Here is a 14,782-nt window from a genome sequence, read left to right as displayed (position 1 = left end):
GGCGTTTCCGCCTTTTTATAGAATTTTAGCAATTTTATCCGTGGGATAAAAACAAGTAGGCAGTCTTAAATAGTGGACGCACTTGTTATTGTGTTCTTTTCATTTTCAGTCTCCAGCAAAGTTCGCGCTCACCACGTTGTTGTCGTTTGTGTTTTTGGGATAGTTGGAGTGGTTTCCCTTTCTTCGTGCGATCCCTGGAAACATGAGGAGACAAATATGTTAAGAATGCATAGCGAGGAGAATGGAGTCATTTTTTTTTGTATCCACAAATTCCTCACGTAGCTTTGCAAGACGTGAAAAGATGTTACGAATGCAAGACAGAGGAAAATGTTCTACCAGTAAACATTTTGCTATCCAATGCTACTGAGCATGCGCGCGCATGCGCATCAACAATTAAAGTTTTCATCGAACACAATTTTCGCATCCATCCACCCATCCATTTTCTTCCGCTTGTCCGAGGTCGGGTCGCGGGGGCAGCAGCCTAAGCAGAGAAGCCCAGACTTCCCTCAAAAATATTGACACCAATTTTGCATCAGTTTTCATATACCATACCTGTGTAACAAAGTCAAGTCAACTTTATTTATATAGCACGTTTACAACAACTTTTAAATTGAACCAAAGTGCTTTACGGGTTAAAAAAGCATAGAGCAAAATACAAAACAAAACAAAAAACAAACAAAGAACATAAACAATGAATGAGCTGTACAAGATAGTTCAAAAGCAATACGGTAAAAGGGGTCGAATAAAAAGTAAAAATTTGCAAAATAATAATAAAAGTGTGACAAATTGAAAAATAAAACTAAAGCGAAGGGGTGGGGGGGGGGGTGGGGGGGACTAGAAATGGAGGCCTCGTGGGCGGACTCAGCTCAGGTCAAAGGCCAGCGAGAAGAGGTAGGTATCTTGTAGGCAAACTACATTAGTCTGCTTGCCAGCACAAATTCACTGCCCAAAGAAAGACATCGGCGTGTTTTTTACTCAGTCTTTGTTTATTTTCCCCATCCATCCATCCATCCATTTTCTTCCGCTTATCCGAGGTCGGGTCGCGGGGGCAGCAGCCTAAGCAGAGAAGCCCAGACTTCCTTCATAATGTTGACACAGACATCAGTTTTCGTGTACCATCCCTGTGTAACAAACTACATTAGTCTGCTTGCCAGCACAAATTAACTGCCCAAAGAAAGACATCGGCGTGTTTTTTACTCAGTCTCTTTTTTTTTCCCCATCCATCCATCCATTTTCTTCCGCTTATCCGAGGTCGGGTCGCGGGGGCAGCAGCCTAAGCAGGGAAGCCCAGACTTCCCAGCCACTTCGTCCAGCTCCTCCCGGGGGATCCCGAGGCGTTCCCAGGCCAGCCGGGAGACATAGTCTTCCCAACGTATCCTGGGTCCTCCCCGTGGCCTCCTGCCGGTCGGACGTGCCCGGGTGGAGGAGCAGCGGCTTTACTCTGAGCTCCTCCCGGATGACAGAGCTTCTCGCCCTATCTCTAAGGGAGAGACCCGCCACCCGGCGAAGGAAACTCATTTCGGCCGCTTGTAATAATAATAATAATAATAATAATAGATTTTATTTGTAAAAAGCACTTTACATTGAGTAAACAACCTCAAAGTGCTACAGTGGGGGAGAGCGTGGCGAAGTTGGGAGAGTGGCCGTGCCAGCAATCTGAGGGTTACTGGTTCAATCCCCACCTTCTACCATCCTAGTCACGTTCGTTGTGTCCTTGAGCAAGACACTTCACCCATGCTCCTGATGGGTCCTAGTTAGCGCCTTGCATGGCAGCTAACTAGTGAGTGAATGTGTGTGTGTGAATGGGTGAATGTGGAAATAGTGTCAAAGCGCTTTGAGTTCCTTAAAAAGGTAGAAAAGCGCTATACAAGTACAACCCATTTACCATTTACAGTGTATTAAAAAAATTAAAATAAAAAGATAATAAAAAATTTAAAAAAATTAAAACTAGAACAGCCAAATAGCTAGAACTAGTATGCATATATCTAAAAAAATGTTTTTTTGTTTTTTTTTTAAAGAAGGGTTTTTAAGCCTTTTTTAAAAGCATCCACAGTCTGTGGTACCCTCAGGTGGTCAGGGAGATCGTTCCACAGACTGGGAGCGGCGGAGCAGAAAGCCCGGTCTCCCATTGTTCGTAGCTTTGTCCTTGGAGGTTGGAGGAGGTTAGCATGTCCGGAGCGGAGGTGTCGAGTGGAGGATTTGGGGGTGAGTAGTTCTTTGAAGTAGAGGGGGGCATTTCCATGGAGGCACTGGTGGGTTAGTAGGGAGACTTTGTATTCAATCCTGAGTGGAACAGGAAGCCAGTGAAGGGATTTGAGAATTGGTGTGATGTGGTCATATTTCCGCACTCTCATCAGGATCCTAGCCTTGTACCCATGATCTTGTCCTGTCGGTCATAACCCAAAGCTCATGACCATAGGTGAGGATGGGAACGCAGATCGACCGGTAAATTGAGAGCTTTGCCTTCCAACTCAGCTCCTTCTTCACCACAATGGATCGATACAGCGTCCGCATTACTGAAGACGCCGCACCGATCCGCCTGTCGATCTCACGATCCACTCTTCCCCCACACGTGAGCAAGACTCCTAGGTACTTGAACTCCTCCACTCGGGGCAAGATCTCCTCCCCAACTTGGAGATGGCACTCCACCCTTTCCCGGGCGAGAACCATGGACTCGGACTTGGAGGTGCTGATTCTCATCCCAGTCCCATTCACACTCGGCTGCGAACCGATCCAGTGAGAGCTGAAGATCCTGGCCAGATGAAGCCATCAAGACCACATCATCTGCAAAAAGCAGAGACCTAATCCTGCAGCCACCAAACCGGATCCCCTTAACGCCCTGACTGCGCCTAGAAATTCTGTCCATAAGTTATGAACACAATCGGTGACAAAGGGCAGCCTTGGAAAATTATAGCAATTAAGGTATAAACCTTGTTAACCTAAGTGAAGTGAATTATATTTATATAGCGCTTTTATCTAGTGACACAAAGCGCTTTACATAGTGAAACCCAGTATCTAAGTTACATTTAAACCAGTGTGGGTGGCACTGGAAGCAGGTGGGTAAAGTGTCTTGCCCAAGGACACAACGGCAGTGACTAGGATGGCGGAAGCGAGAATCGAATCTGGAACCCTCAAGTTGCTGGCACGGCCACTCTACCAACCGAGCTATGCCGCCCCTAAAATGCATGGCTGGTTGTTTGTCTATACCAGGGGTCCTCCATCGATCCATCCATACACTTTGTCCCTTTCGGGGCCACGGGGGGTGCTGGAGCCTATCTCAGCTGCACTCGGGCGGAAGGCGGGGTACACCCTGGACAAGTCGCCACCTTATCGCAGGTCCAACACAGATAGACAACATTCACACTCACATTCACACACCAGGGCCAATTTAGTGTTGCCAATCAACCTATCCCCAGGTCTTTGGAGGTGGGAGGAAGCCAGACTACCCGGAGGGACCACACACAGTCACGGGGAGAACATGCAAACTCCACACAGAAAGATCCCGAGCCCGGGATTGAACTCAGGACCTTTGTATTGTGAGAATGGAGTCATTTCTTTGTAGCCACAAATTACTCAGATAGCTTTGCAAGACTTGAAGCTCCGAATTGGAGGACATGTGAAAATATGTTACGAATACAAGGCAGAGGAGCAGGAGGTCTTCTGGAAAAATGTTCTCCCCGTAAACCACAGGTGTCAAAAACTCAAGGCCCGGGGGCCAAATCTGGCCCGCCACATTATTTTATGTGGCCTGCGAAAGCCTGGGAATAATATGCATTAATAAAATGCTTAATGTTTTCTTACTAAATATATTTGTTCTTTCCCTTCTGACATTAAAAATCATGTACTGCATGCAATCTTTTAAAATGTAATATTATCAAAATCAATATATTATCATGTATTCCAAAAATAATGTTTTTTTAAAATAAAGTTAAATACTGTACTTTGCCTGACTTATGATTTCAAATCAAATTATCAATGAAATTGTAGACTGTAAAATTGACAATAGATTTTACGGTTGAATTCCGCCGACTGTGTTTTTTTTGCAGTAAAGTCAACTTTGGTACTGTTTTTTTCCATATACAGTAAGACACTAAAACATTAAAATACACACCCAAAAAAATCATTAAAACTACAAGATTTTACGGTTTAAAAAAACAACTGGCAGCTCTTGCTTGAATTTTACCTCTAAAATCGGTGGTATTGTTTTTCCATTCCATTCCATTTATTCAATTTTGTTATATGCTGTAAAAAAAAACACTGCTTTTACTGTAAGATTCTGGTGACTGAGCTGCCAGTTTTTAAAGTAAAATATAAATAGTTTTTTTTTGCAGCTTATGTAAAAAATATATTGTTAATGTATTATATATATGTATGTATACATGCATGAATCCCATGAAGAGCAGGGAAACCCGCGAAACAGGCTTGTAGGGATGAAATAGCCTCTGTGTTTTTTCCTGACCTAACGTATACATGTATTATCATATATTAGTGAAGTGAAGTGAATTACATTTATATAGTGCTTTTTCTCAAGTGACTCAAACCGCTTTACATTGTGAAACCCAATACCTAAGTTACATTTAAACTAGTGTGGGTGGCACTGGTAGCAGGTGGGTAAAGTGTCTTGCCCAAGGACACAACGGCAGTGACTAGGATGGCGGAAGTGGGGATCGAACTTGCAACCCTCAAGTTGCTGGCACGGCCGCTCTACCAACCGAGCTATACTGTCAATATTACTCATTGTTAAAAGCGGCCCTCTGAGGGCAACCATAACTGCGATGTGGCCCTCAATGAAAACGAGTTTGACACCCCTGCCGTAAACATTTGCTATCCAACGCTACTGAGTACGCGCACGCATGCGCATCAAGGATTGACGTTTTCATCGAACAAAATAATTATAGCAATTAAGGTAAAATAATGTTTATTTTTATTAAATTTAAAAAAAAAAATTTTTACATTCCAGGAAACAAACAAAAAAACTAAAATGGTTTAAACCTTGTTAACCTAAAATGCATGGCTGGTTGTTTGTCTATACCAGGGGTCGGCAACCCAAAACGTTGAAAGAGCCATATTGGACCAAAAATACAAAAAACGAATCTGTCTGGAGCCGCAAAAAAATTAAATAATTATATATAAGTGTTATAATGAAGGCTTAAGTGTCTATATTAGCTATAATAGGCTACTATCAAAATGACTGTCTCGCAGGCAAATCTTCATTGACAGAAATTTAATATTTATTCCACACATTTTTACAACATTAGAAACCATTAGTAAATCAGAAGGTGAAATAACTCCTGGAAATTACTGACTTTTAATGGCCAAAGGTATAGATGTGTGTGTCCAAGTTAAAGGAAACGGCAGGCTGTCTTCTTTTAATAGATTTATTACAATCTTTGGCAAGCATTGTGAATTCACGCTCAGCATGAATCTTTTGGTGGACAAAATGAGACAAAGAAGGAGTGGAAAATTTTACATGTAAACAAACTGTTGCGTCACAGTCCATACTTTGGTGAGTTAAAGAACCGCCAAAATTAGTAGGACAAAACAATGTTCACCAAATACTCAAAATAAACATATTAAACAGTGGGCTTTCTAACAATTGAGAAGGTTTGTGTCATGTTTGTCCTCAAACAAAAAACAAAAACAATATGTTTCCCCCCATCTTTTTCCATCTTCAATACTTTTTAAAAAATGCTCATGGGTCGCTGTGCTTTTTTGAAATTGACAGAAACGTACTGCCCTGTATACAGATTTAATCCGGCCCGCAAGATCAGTTTGCTAAATATAAAAATGAGCTGCATTTTTTTATGAAAGAAACTGCCGTTCTAAATGTGTCCACCGGATGTCACAATAGCAATTCAAGTGTAACCCACATCACACTTGTTTAAAGATGACATGTCAGCTAACTTTGAGAGCTCTCTGGATTGGCTGCCGCTACTCCAATCAGGGCAGGTGCAAGCAATCAGCGGCTCCTGTTGTAGGTGGCAGCAGAATCGACGCATAATACTTTCTTTCATTGTAAACGATCCACTCGACGGATACATTAACGAAACGGTAAGGTCAACGTGACCATCATCTTTTTAGTTAAAGTCCCATGCAGCGCTTACAATTGGTTGAATGCACAATGCGCACCCTGAACTCCATTGTAAAAATGTTTGTTTCTACATTTGTTGTAATTGTTCTATGTTATTTTAAGCTTAAATCTACAATGTTGACATTGTTTATGTTTGTAGTTATGTTGCTTGATTTTGGCTATGGTGTCATTTTGATAATTGTTTTGTTTATATTATAATTGTAATATTTGAATGATGATAAAGGAATGTGTTGTGGCAGTGGCGGATGTCACCAATGCGGCGGGTTGAGGAAACTTTTCCAAACGTTTTTAATGATGAACTTCCAACATGAGAATCCTAAACAGGAAGTTCTTAAATTTTGTAAAAACACTGAGACAAAGTCTAAGTTCATTGTGTTCTTCATGGTGTTTTTAAAACTGCACACATTTTTCCTCAGAATTTTCGACTGACTTGAAGTGGTTTAACAAGCGTATTAATTGTAATTTGCACATTTTCAGAATGTGCTTGTTCTATTTTCAGCCAAAGTAAGACAAAGAAAACAATCTGAAGTTGTCTTTATTTTGAAGTTTTACTACCATGATTTTACCAGTCCGGCCCACACAATGCTGCCCCTGAGCTAAAATGAGTTTGACACTCATGATCTAGAGCACAGGTGTCAAATTCAAGGCCCGGGGGCCAGATCCGGCTCGACACGTCATTTAACGTGGCCCGCGAAAGCCTGGGAATAATGTGGATACTTAATTTTTCTTACTAAATGTTTTCATTGTTTCCATTTTGGCAGAAATACACAAAATACATAAAATTTCATATGTTTTAAACTTTGATATATGTACAAATATTCAGTTGTTATTGGTGTGAATCTTCGGGCACCTCGCCATTCGATTCCGATTCTTGGGTTGAGGATTTGATTCATAATCGATACTCGATTCAACACGATTCTCGATTCAACCGGATTTCTGCAATGTATTATTTGGTATAATAATAACAACACCTTAACAATACAGCTCACAGGTTACAAAACCTCCTTTTGGTTGCTGACATATGACACATACGTGCACCAAGTAAGCATAGAGATGGCCTAAACATTTTTTTTTTTTAAATTAATTCGTAAAAAAAAAAAAAAATTGACTTTTGAAAATTACTAAAAAAATCGTGATTCAAATGTGATCAAAAAAAACGTTGAACCTCTAATTATTATATACCGTATGATAGTTTGTAAAAATAACAATAAATACTTAAATATCTGCAAACAGGTATCGCCAAACTTATTTGTGGCGGTTCAAAGACAATGTGTTAAAGCAGTATTTGGGTTACACAAATCCTCAAAACACATGTATGAACAGAACAGCTGCAGGTTCACAGAACAGTGCATGCAATATTTCCAGGGGCAGTTTGGACATATGTCTTTAAAAACAAAGTAATTTTTCACAGTAGTATAGAGCAACCGATTTTTACGTCTAAGTGTTTAAGAATTTTTTAAACTTTCATTCCATCAACCTACTTCTGGGTACCCACCTCGTGTCTTCTACACAAATATCAATATCCCAAACAAATATAGTTTAAATTTGGACGTTTCCTGTTCCGATTCCGGTTCCTCGTTTGGATTCTGATTCCCAAAGATTGTTGAATTCTGATTCTTTAAGGGGAACTGCACATTTTCTAGATTTTGCTATCATTCACAATCCCTATGTAAGACTAGAACACATAGGTTAATTTTTTTTTTAAACATACTAATTCGTAGTACGAGGTGGCTAACAATGCAGCTAGCGGGTGTAATCTTTTGCGCTCACAGAGCCCTTCAAAAATTTCCAAAAACCGCCAACAATACTCCATTTACATCTCGTGACCTGATTATTAACCAAGTATTAGCAATATTGTTAGTGTAAGCGTTAATGCAGAGAAACTACTTTTAGCAGCGCTGCACAGTTAGCTAACTAGCTTATGCAGCTATCGACATATTGAGTCGGTGAGCTGCTGTATCGCATTTGAATTTGAGATGGTAAAAGTCATGTTTTATATTCCAAATAATTCCTCTCACTTTTGTAGTAAAAGGTTGTGGCCATAAACCGAGAAGTTGGTCAACTTTAACATTTAACTTAGACCCAAACAAGGCAAGAAAAACACAAAAAAAATTGCTTGTTTGAGTGAGGATTATGATTAATTCTTCATCTAAACGGGAAGATATGAAGATCCTATCGGTCGGCATCCCAGTAAGATCAGACATTGTACATGAAGTGATTGTTTTATTATTTTTGTAGTATGCATTTCTTGTTCACCGCTTTGCAATACTGCTACTTGCTGGGTCTGCTTATCACTCTGCTAATAAAACTTATAGATCATCCTCCTTGAATTCAGGCTCAAAAAAATAAGACTCTGGATCATAATTTGTCCCAAAGTAGTCATTATTGGCTCTTATGAAGTCTGCCATGATTAGTAGTAGTTGTTGAAGGAAATGGCGAACGTTGTGATGCGCTGCCGTGTGCGTAAAATGACCAAAATGTGTAAATATTACATGTTACTATGAGTGTGCCTGTTAATACATTACACTTACTGTGTGTATAGAAAACATTGATGGAGGTTTTTGGTGGGGGTTTTTTAGCGCCTTTTTTGGCGGAATAGAACGATTCCCATTACCTGCATTGTTAGCTGACTTTTGCTAGCGTTTATTTATGAATTACATTGCATATAAAAAGAAAAACATGTTTTGTTGTCTCACATAAGGATTGTGAATGATAGGCAAAATACCCCTTTAAGAGACAGGAATTTACTGAATTAATTTTTCTTCCCACAAATGTAGACTTGCACAAAAGTTTTACTTTTGTTTGAAAACCTCCATTTAAAAAAGTAAAACAACATTTACAAATATCCTTTTGTTTGTGTATTAGAGATATTCCGATCAAGATTTTATGCTGCCAATTCCGATACCGATCAATCATGAATGAAATGAGCCAATACCAATCCCATGCATTAACTGTAAATGGTTTATTTATGGTAAATTCTACTGGTAAATGCTACTGACAGTGTACCAATATCAACACAACATTTAAACTAGCTCCTAATTTTCTTCTTTCTTTTCTCATTTTCCTCTTTCAAAACAAAGTCAATAATTCACAACCTAAACAAAAGCAAAAAGTACTATCTATTACTCAATTAAATCTTGTGGTGTGTGCCCTCAAATTCCTCCTGTATTTAGGGAATTATTTCCAGAGTTTGTAAACATCAAAAACTACAAAAAAAAAGATGTTGGGAAAGCAAATATATTGATTTAATCACTCTTTTATTCGTACTACCTTTTGTATCTACAATACCAATTTATTGATTGGTTTGTCCGTTAATTTATTGTATGTTTATTTCCAGTAAACCGCTGCTTACTTTTTGTTACCCTTTCACACCTTTTAAACTTTACTGAGCACTTTTTTATTATGTTGTTTTCAGCTCGCTATTCGCTTGTCACTTGAGCTTCCACTGTGTGCAACATGTTAAGCCTCATTCTACTGTCTTCCGGTGATCATGTTACTTGTAAAAAATGCAATTTATCTGCCACAATGGAGGATTATTGACTTCGGAGAGCGGCTCCGTCTCTGTGGCATCTATTTTTTCGGGTCGGTGGACTGAGCATCAACAATAGGAATCGACGTGTAAAAATGTGGATGATTCCGGGAAAATCTGAATGTTTCCTATCGATGCTCTAAACCCAACCATATATGCAACCTTGTTTGTTAATGTAGACCGATGCTGCCCTTGCATTGAAATCAATTCAAAACTACAAAACATGCCTTAAATGTCGAGGCAACTCATCCCAACTTTAAAAAGATCATCTAATTCCAGGCCAGTGTGGGCTGCCGAGACAGTTCCTTTTTTTTTTTTAATTGTATTTTATTTTATTTCATTTTATTTTATTTTATTTTATTTATTTTTTGTCCTGTCCAGCTTCTCAGGCAAATCATATAGTTGATGTAGATGCCCATATCGGCTGTTCAGATTTACTTTACAAAAGAGAAGTGTAAGATATTTCTCTTGTTGCCTTATTTGTATTTGATTTTATTAAATGTATTTATATTATCATTTGGTGCAGCCGGGCCGGAGCAGGAGGGAATAGAAAGAGAAAAAAAAGAAGACAGAGGGGGAAATTGTGGGGACAAGAGGGGGATTAGACAGAGAGACAAAAACAACAACAGCAAACACAACAACAACAACAACAACAATAGAGCAACAACAGCAAATACGTCATGTACAAATATGATGGTAAAAGTGATAGCAAATAAACAGTTAGCGGAAATAAACAATAATACAGAATTTACAATGAGCATTATTACACTACAAATGGAGCAATACAAATACCAATAGAAATAGCGCTATTGATAATGAACAATACCAATACTTTACCTTTATTATCAACAATACAATTGTTCAAATGCAACAATACATATACGTAATGATAACTTGATATACGAAAGAATGCAGAAAAATGGAGGGGAAGAAAGAGAAGCAACCTACATTAACCTTGTAGATTGTTATAGTAACAATCGGTTAAGCTTTGTCAGTGACAGTTGCCGAGACAGTTCCTTAGCACACATAGATTCATTTGTAGGTCTGTTCTAGACACTTAGCCTAAAAACAATGAGTGGTGTTATGCAATCAACAGCGGCCTCCTCTCTGTCCCAGCAGGCATCCCAGCATGGAGACGCCACTGGATGTTCTGTCAAGAGCAGCGTCATTTGTTCATGCAAACGAAGAAGAGAGTAAGTCTTTTTCATAGTCTTTGATATGCTGGATGTAAAAATATATTTCATGCAATGGGTGTAGTATTACGTATTAATAAGGCAAATGTTTTTGCTGAGCTGTGAACCTCGGCTCGGCTGTCTAACGTAACGCAGTAGTTTGCTTTGTACGGCAGCACCACAGATCCACTGTGTTTAATGTGGTGTCCCCTTTGCATTGGTGATCGTAGGAATTGTCTTTTACTTGCAATTTGTGAGATTCTTGTGAACTCTTCAAAATAGAATTCCTTCCGAGATTAGGAAGTAATCAGCAGGTTTCGCCACAGTAGGCTGAGGCCCTGTCTACATTAAGCCGCATAACTCCTTAGATATATAATTATTTAGCCTAAGCCCCGTGTCAGCCACACTAAACCATCGTTTAAGGTTCCCCTCCTTGGATAATGTTTTACACGGGTAAGTGCGCCGTGTATTTCTTGAATCTCCAACTTGTAGCTTTGTATGGACTCATCGATCGTTTACAAACTGAGTCCGCAGAAGAAGTGACGCCAGAAAGGCCGCGCTCCGCACAGTAAGTGACGTCAGAAAGAACGCGCAACAGCCAGCTTTATAACAAGCGGTATCGTAACGCGCAATTGCAGCTATTTGGGATACAACACATCCTGTGCGATTACAGCTATTTCGGATACAACACATCTCAGACGGCAATATAGCAGTTGAGTGACTGTTTTGGATAAGCCCTGGAAGAACGGCAGCCGGGTGCTGTAATATTTTACTGAGATCATTTAGGACCAAAACACTTAAAACAAGTAAAACACTAACATAAAATCTGCTTAGTGAGAAGAATTATCTTTTCAGACAGAAAATAAGAAGATATCACCCTTATTTGAGATATTTCATCTTACTTAGATTTCACTTTTTGCAGTGGAGATGCAATTATTCTGACACACATCTTAAATGCAAAACCATGCTAGTTCACCTCTTTGTTGTAGGAAAACAAATTGATCAGACTTACACCCCTCACGTCTGTTGCTATCTGATGGTTTGTAGGCACTTGTGTCGCAAAGCCTGTTTCTTCTTTTCAAACAAACAAAGCTGTCCTCCATGAAGTAGTGGGGGCACACACAATGCTGGCTCATGCAGCTGGGGGCGGGTTAGTGACAGTATCATGTCCATGAGGAATGTCATGAAGACCCGGAACTTCAAAATGCTTCTTTTCTTAAAAGTGGAGCAACAAGTAAGCTACATGCTGGGGCGACACTTAGTTTGAAGAACAGGGGGGGCTTAGCCCCAGGAGGCTCCCTTAATGCTTGTGCGCGATTAGAATTACACAACAACAAATGCAGCTGAGATACCAAAAGGTTCAAGCGGTAGAAAATGGATGGATGGATGAATACATCTAAATGGTTGAAAGTGGAAACAGGGAAATGTTGCACAGATGACAGCAGTGTATACAAACTTGCACAGAACTACAGAGTTGACCTGAAAACAGAGGAGGTTCTAGTTGAAATAAGCTTTCTTGCCTGGAAAACAGAGGCTGGATGTCCACCCAAAAATATGTTGTCTGTGCACAACCTCTTTGAATCAGAATTTTTGCAGTATTTGCACGATTTTTTTGCTTACAACTTGTTGTTACTGTATTAGAATTACACAGCAAATACTGAAGAAATCAACATGGTTGAAAAGCAACATTGTTACTGCAAAGGTCATTTAAGGAATTTAGATCACGTGTCAAATTCAAGGCCCTGGCAAGTACGGATGGGTCATATGGACTATCACAATAACCTGCCATTTATGGTGAAAACGATAAAAGTGAAGATAAAAAACACAGATAGAACTCCACCTTTTTGACTATCAATCAATCAATGTTTATTTATATAGCCCTAAATCACAAGTGTCTCAAAGGGCTGTACAAGCCACAACGACATCCTCGGTACAGAGCCCACATACGGGCAAGGAAAAACTCACTATGAGTTACTCTAAAATAACACTAAGGCTATTAAACTATATGAACTAATTTTAAGTAGCACACCTATACTGCGAAAATGTAGTAGTGTGATTTGCTTATCATACGGTATGGAAGTTATTTTTTTGTCAGCAATATTATATACATTATTATTATGAGTTTTATATTACAAATCAATCAGATAGTGTTATGATGTGACTTCAGTGTGAGCTCCAGTTGCATAACGGCAAATAATGATGACGCTTATGATATATATTATTGATGTATATTATTCATCAAAATAGATGGAAACAAAATAAATAGTTGACAAATTAGCAGAAACAGGCGAAAATAACGTTTTCGGAACTCACATTAATCAATGTTCCACCACTGATTGCCAACACGCTCTTCAGAGCAGACTTTGAGGCAAATGTCCCCAAAACTGCAGGAGACATCTTTTTTCATAATCTTCTCCGCGGGTCAGAAAATGTTGACTTTGATTGCACGGAACCCTTTAAATTGCAACAATTACTGAGACAACTAAAATTGAGGCATGTTTACTTCGAGTTTACTTCCGTAAACACTGCAGGACTTGCGACTGCGGTCTGGCTCGACCTTGCTAAGGTAACAGTAAAAACGTGGACTGCACCTTCAGTATTGTAATGCGGGCGTTACTGATGGAACGGATTGGATTGGATAATAAGCGCTGACAAAAGCTCTTCAAATGATTTATAATCACAGTGAATAATGAAAGGTTATATTATTATTTAAACTCATATTCCTGCATATTTATGTCGTATTTTTCTGCAATTTTTTGTAAAAAAAAAAGGAATAAAATGGCAATAAATGATTCAGGGGGGTTTAAGAAAATTTTACGGGGGCTTCAGCCCCCCTAAAATAGACCTAGGGACGCCAATGGCTACATGATATATTTTTTCTCATGTTTCTCTTAAACAGGCTCTAGTAAAACATATTACTGATAGAACACCATTAAATAATACATTTTGCATAATGGAGGACCTTTAAGACGGTCCCAACAAATGATCAACTTGGAATGTTTTGACTAAATTGCTGACTTTTGAGTATTGGCAGCCTGGGAATGTGCAGGAGCTGCTTGTCAGGCCTGTCAGCAGCTGGTATCCCATCATGCTTTGTCCTAAAAAAAACTGCTCCTTGCACTTGCACGGTACACCACCTCCTCCTCATCCTCCCCCGCCTCCCTGCTGTGCTTTTGTTTTGCTGCCCGGCGCTGATGTCACGTTAAGTTGTGCGCTGTGCTCTGCCCCTTTGTTTCGTAACAATGCAGTCGACCTGCCACCACCACAATATTGGGGTATAGGAAGTAGGCGAGCTCTAGTCAAGCATCCTCCTTGGAACGTTTCTTCTAAACCAAGGGTGGCAAACTCGTTCTCAATGAGGGCCACATCACAGTTATGGCTGCCCCGAGAGGGCCGCTTGTAAAAGTAAGTAATAAATGAATATAAATGTATAAGGATTCACCCCATGATATTACAAACCCCAAAACCAGTGAAGTTGGCACGTTGTGTAAATCATAAATAAAAACAGAATACAAGGATGTGCAAATCGTTTTCATCCTATATTCAATTGAATAGACTGCAAAGACAAGATATTAAACGTTCAAACTGGAAAACGTTGTTATTTTTTGCAAATATTAGCTCATTTGGAATTTGATGCCTGCAACATATATCAAAAAAGCTGGCACATGTGGCAAAAAAAACTGAGAAAGTTGAGGAACGCTCATCAAACACTTATCTGGAACATCCCACGGGTTAACAGGCTAATTGGTAATAGGTGGGAGCCATGATTGGGTATAAAATCAGCTTCCATGAAATGCTCAGTCATTCACAAACAAGGATGGGTCGAGGGTCACCACGTTGTGAACAAATGCGTGAGCAAATCGTCGATCAGTTTAAGAACAACATTTCTCAACGAGCTATTGCAAGGAATTTAGGGATTTCACCATCTAAGGTCTGTAATATCATCAAAAGGTTCAGAGAATGTGGAGAAATCACTGCACTGCACATTGA

General features: G+C 39.5%; 1 protein-coding gene across 2 annotated transcripts in view; it reads left to right on the top strand.

Moving 5' to 3' along the window:
* The window catches only part of vgll4b (vestigial-like family member 4b), a 72,754-nt gene that overhangs the window by 485 nt on the left and 57,487 nt on the right, over positions 1 to 14,782 (top strand). Inside the window, exon 2 of one of the 2 annotated variants that reach the window (XM_062038328.1) lies at positions 10,740 to 10,813. In XM_062038328.1, the coding sequence (XP_061894312.1) occupies positions 10,750 to 10,813 (64 nt within the window). In that variant the 5' untranslated portion in view covers positions 10,740 to 10,749. Of the gene's footprint in view, positions 1 to 10,736; positions 10,814 to 14,782 lie in introns of both variants that reach the window. The other variant, XM_062038327.1, reaches the window with a different exon arrangement.

This window comes from Entelurus aequoreus, linkage group LG26 (assembly GCF_033978785.1).
Source record: "Entelurus aequoreus isolate RoL-2023_Sb linkage group LG26, RoL_Eaeq_v1.1, whole genome shotgun sequence".
Lineage (NCBI taxonomy): Eukaryota > Metazoa > Chordata > Actinopteri > Syngnathiformes > Syngnathidae > Entelurus > Entelurus aequoreus.
Note: the sequence above shows the minus strand (reverse complement) of the source record. Positions and strands in the feature narration are given on the sequence as shown.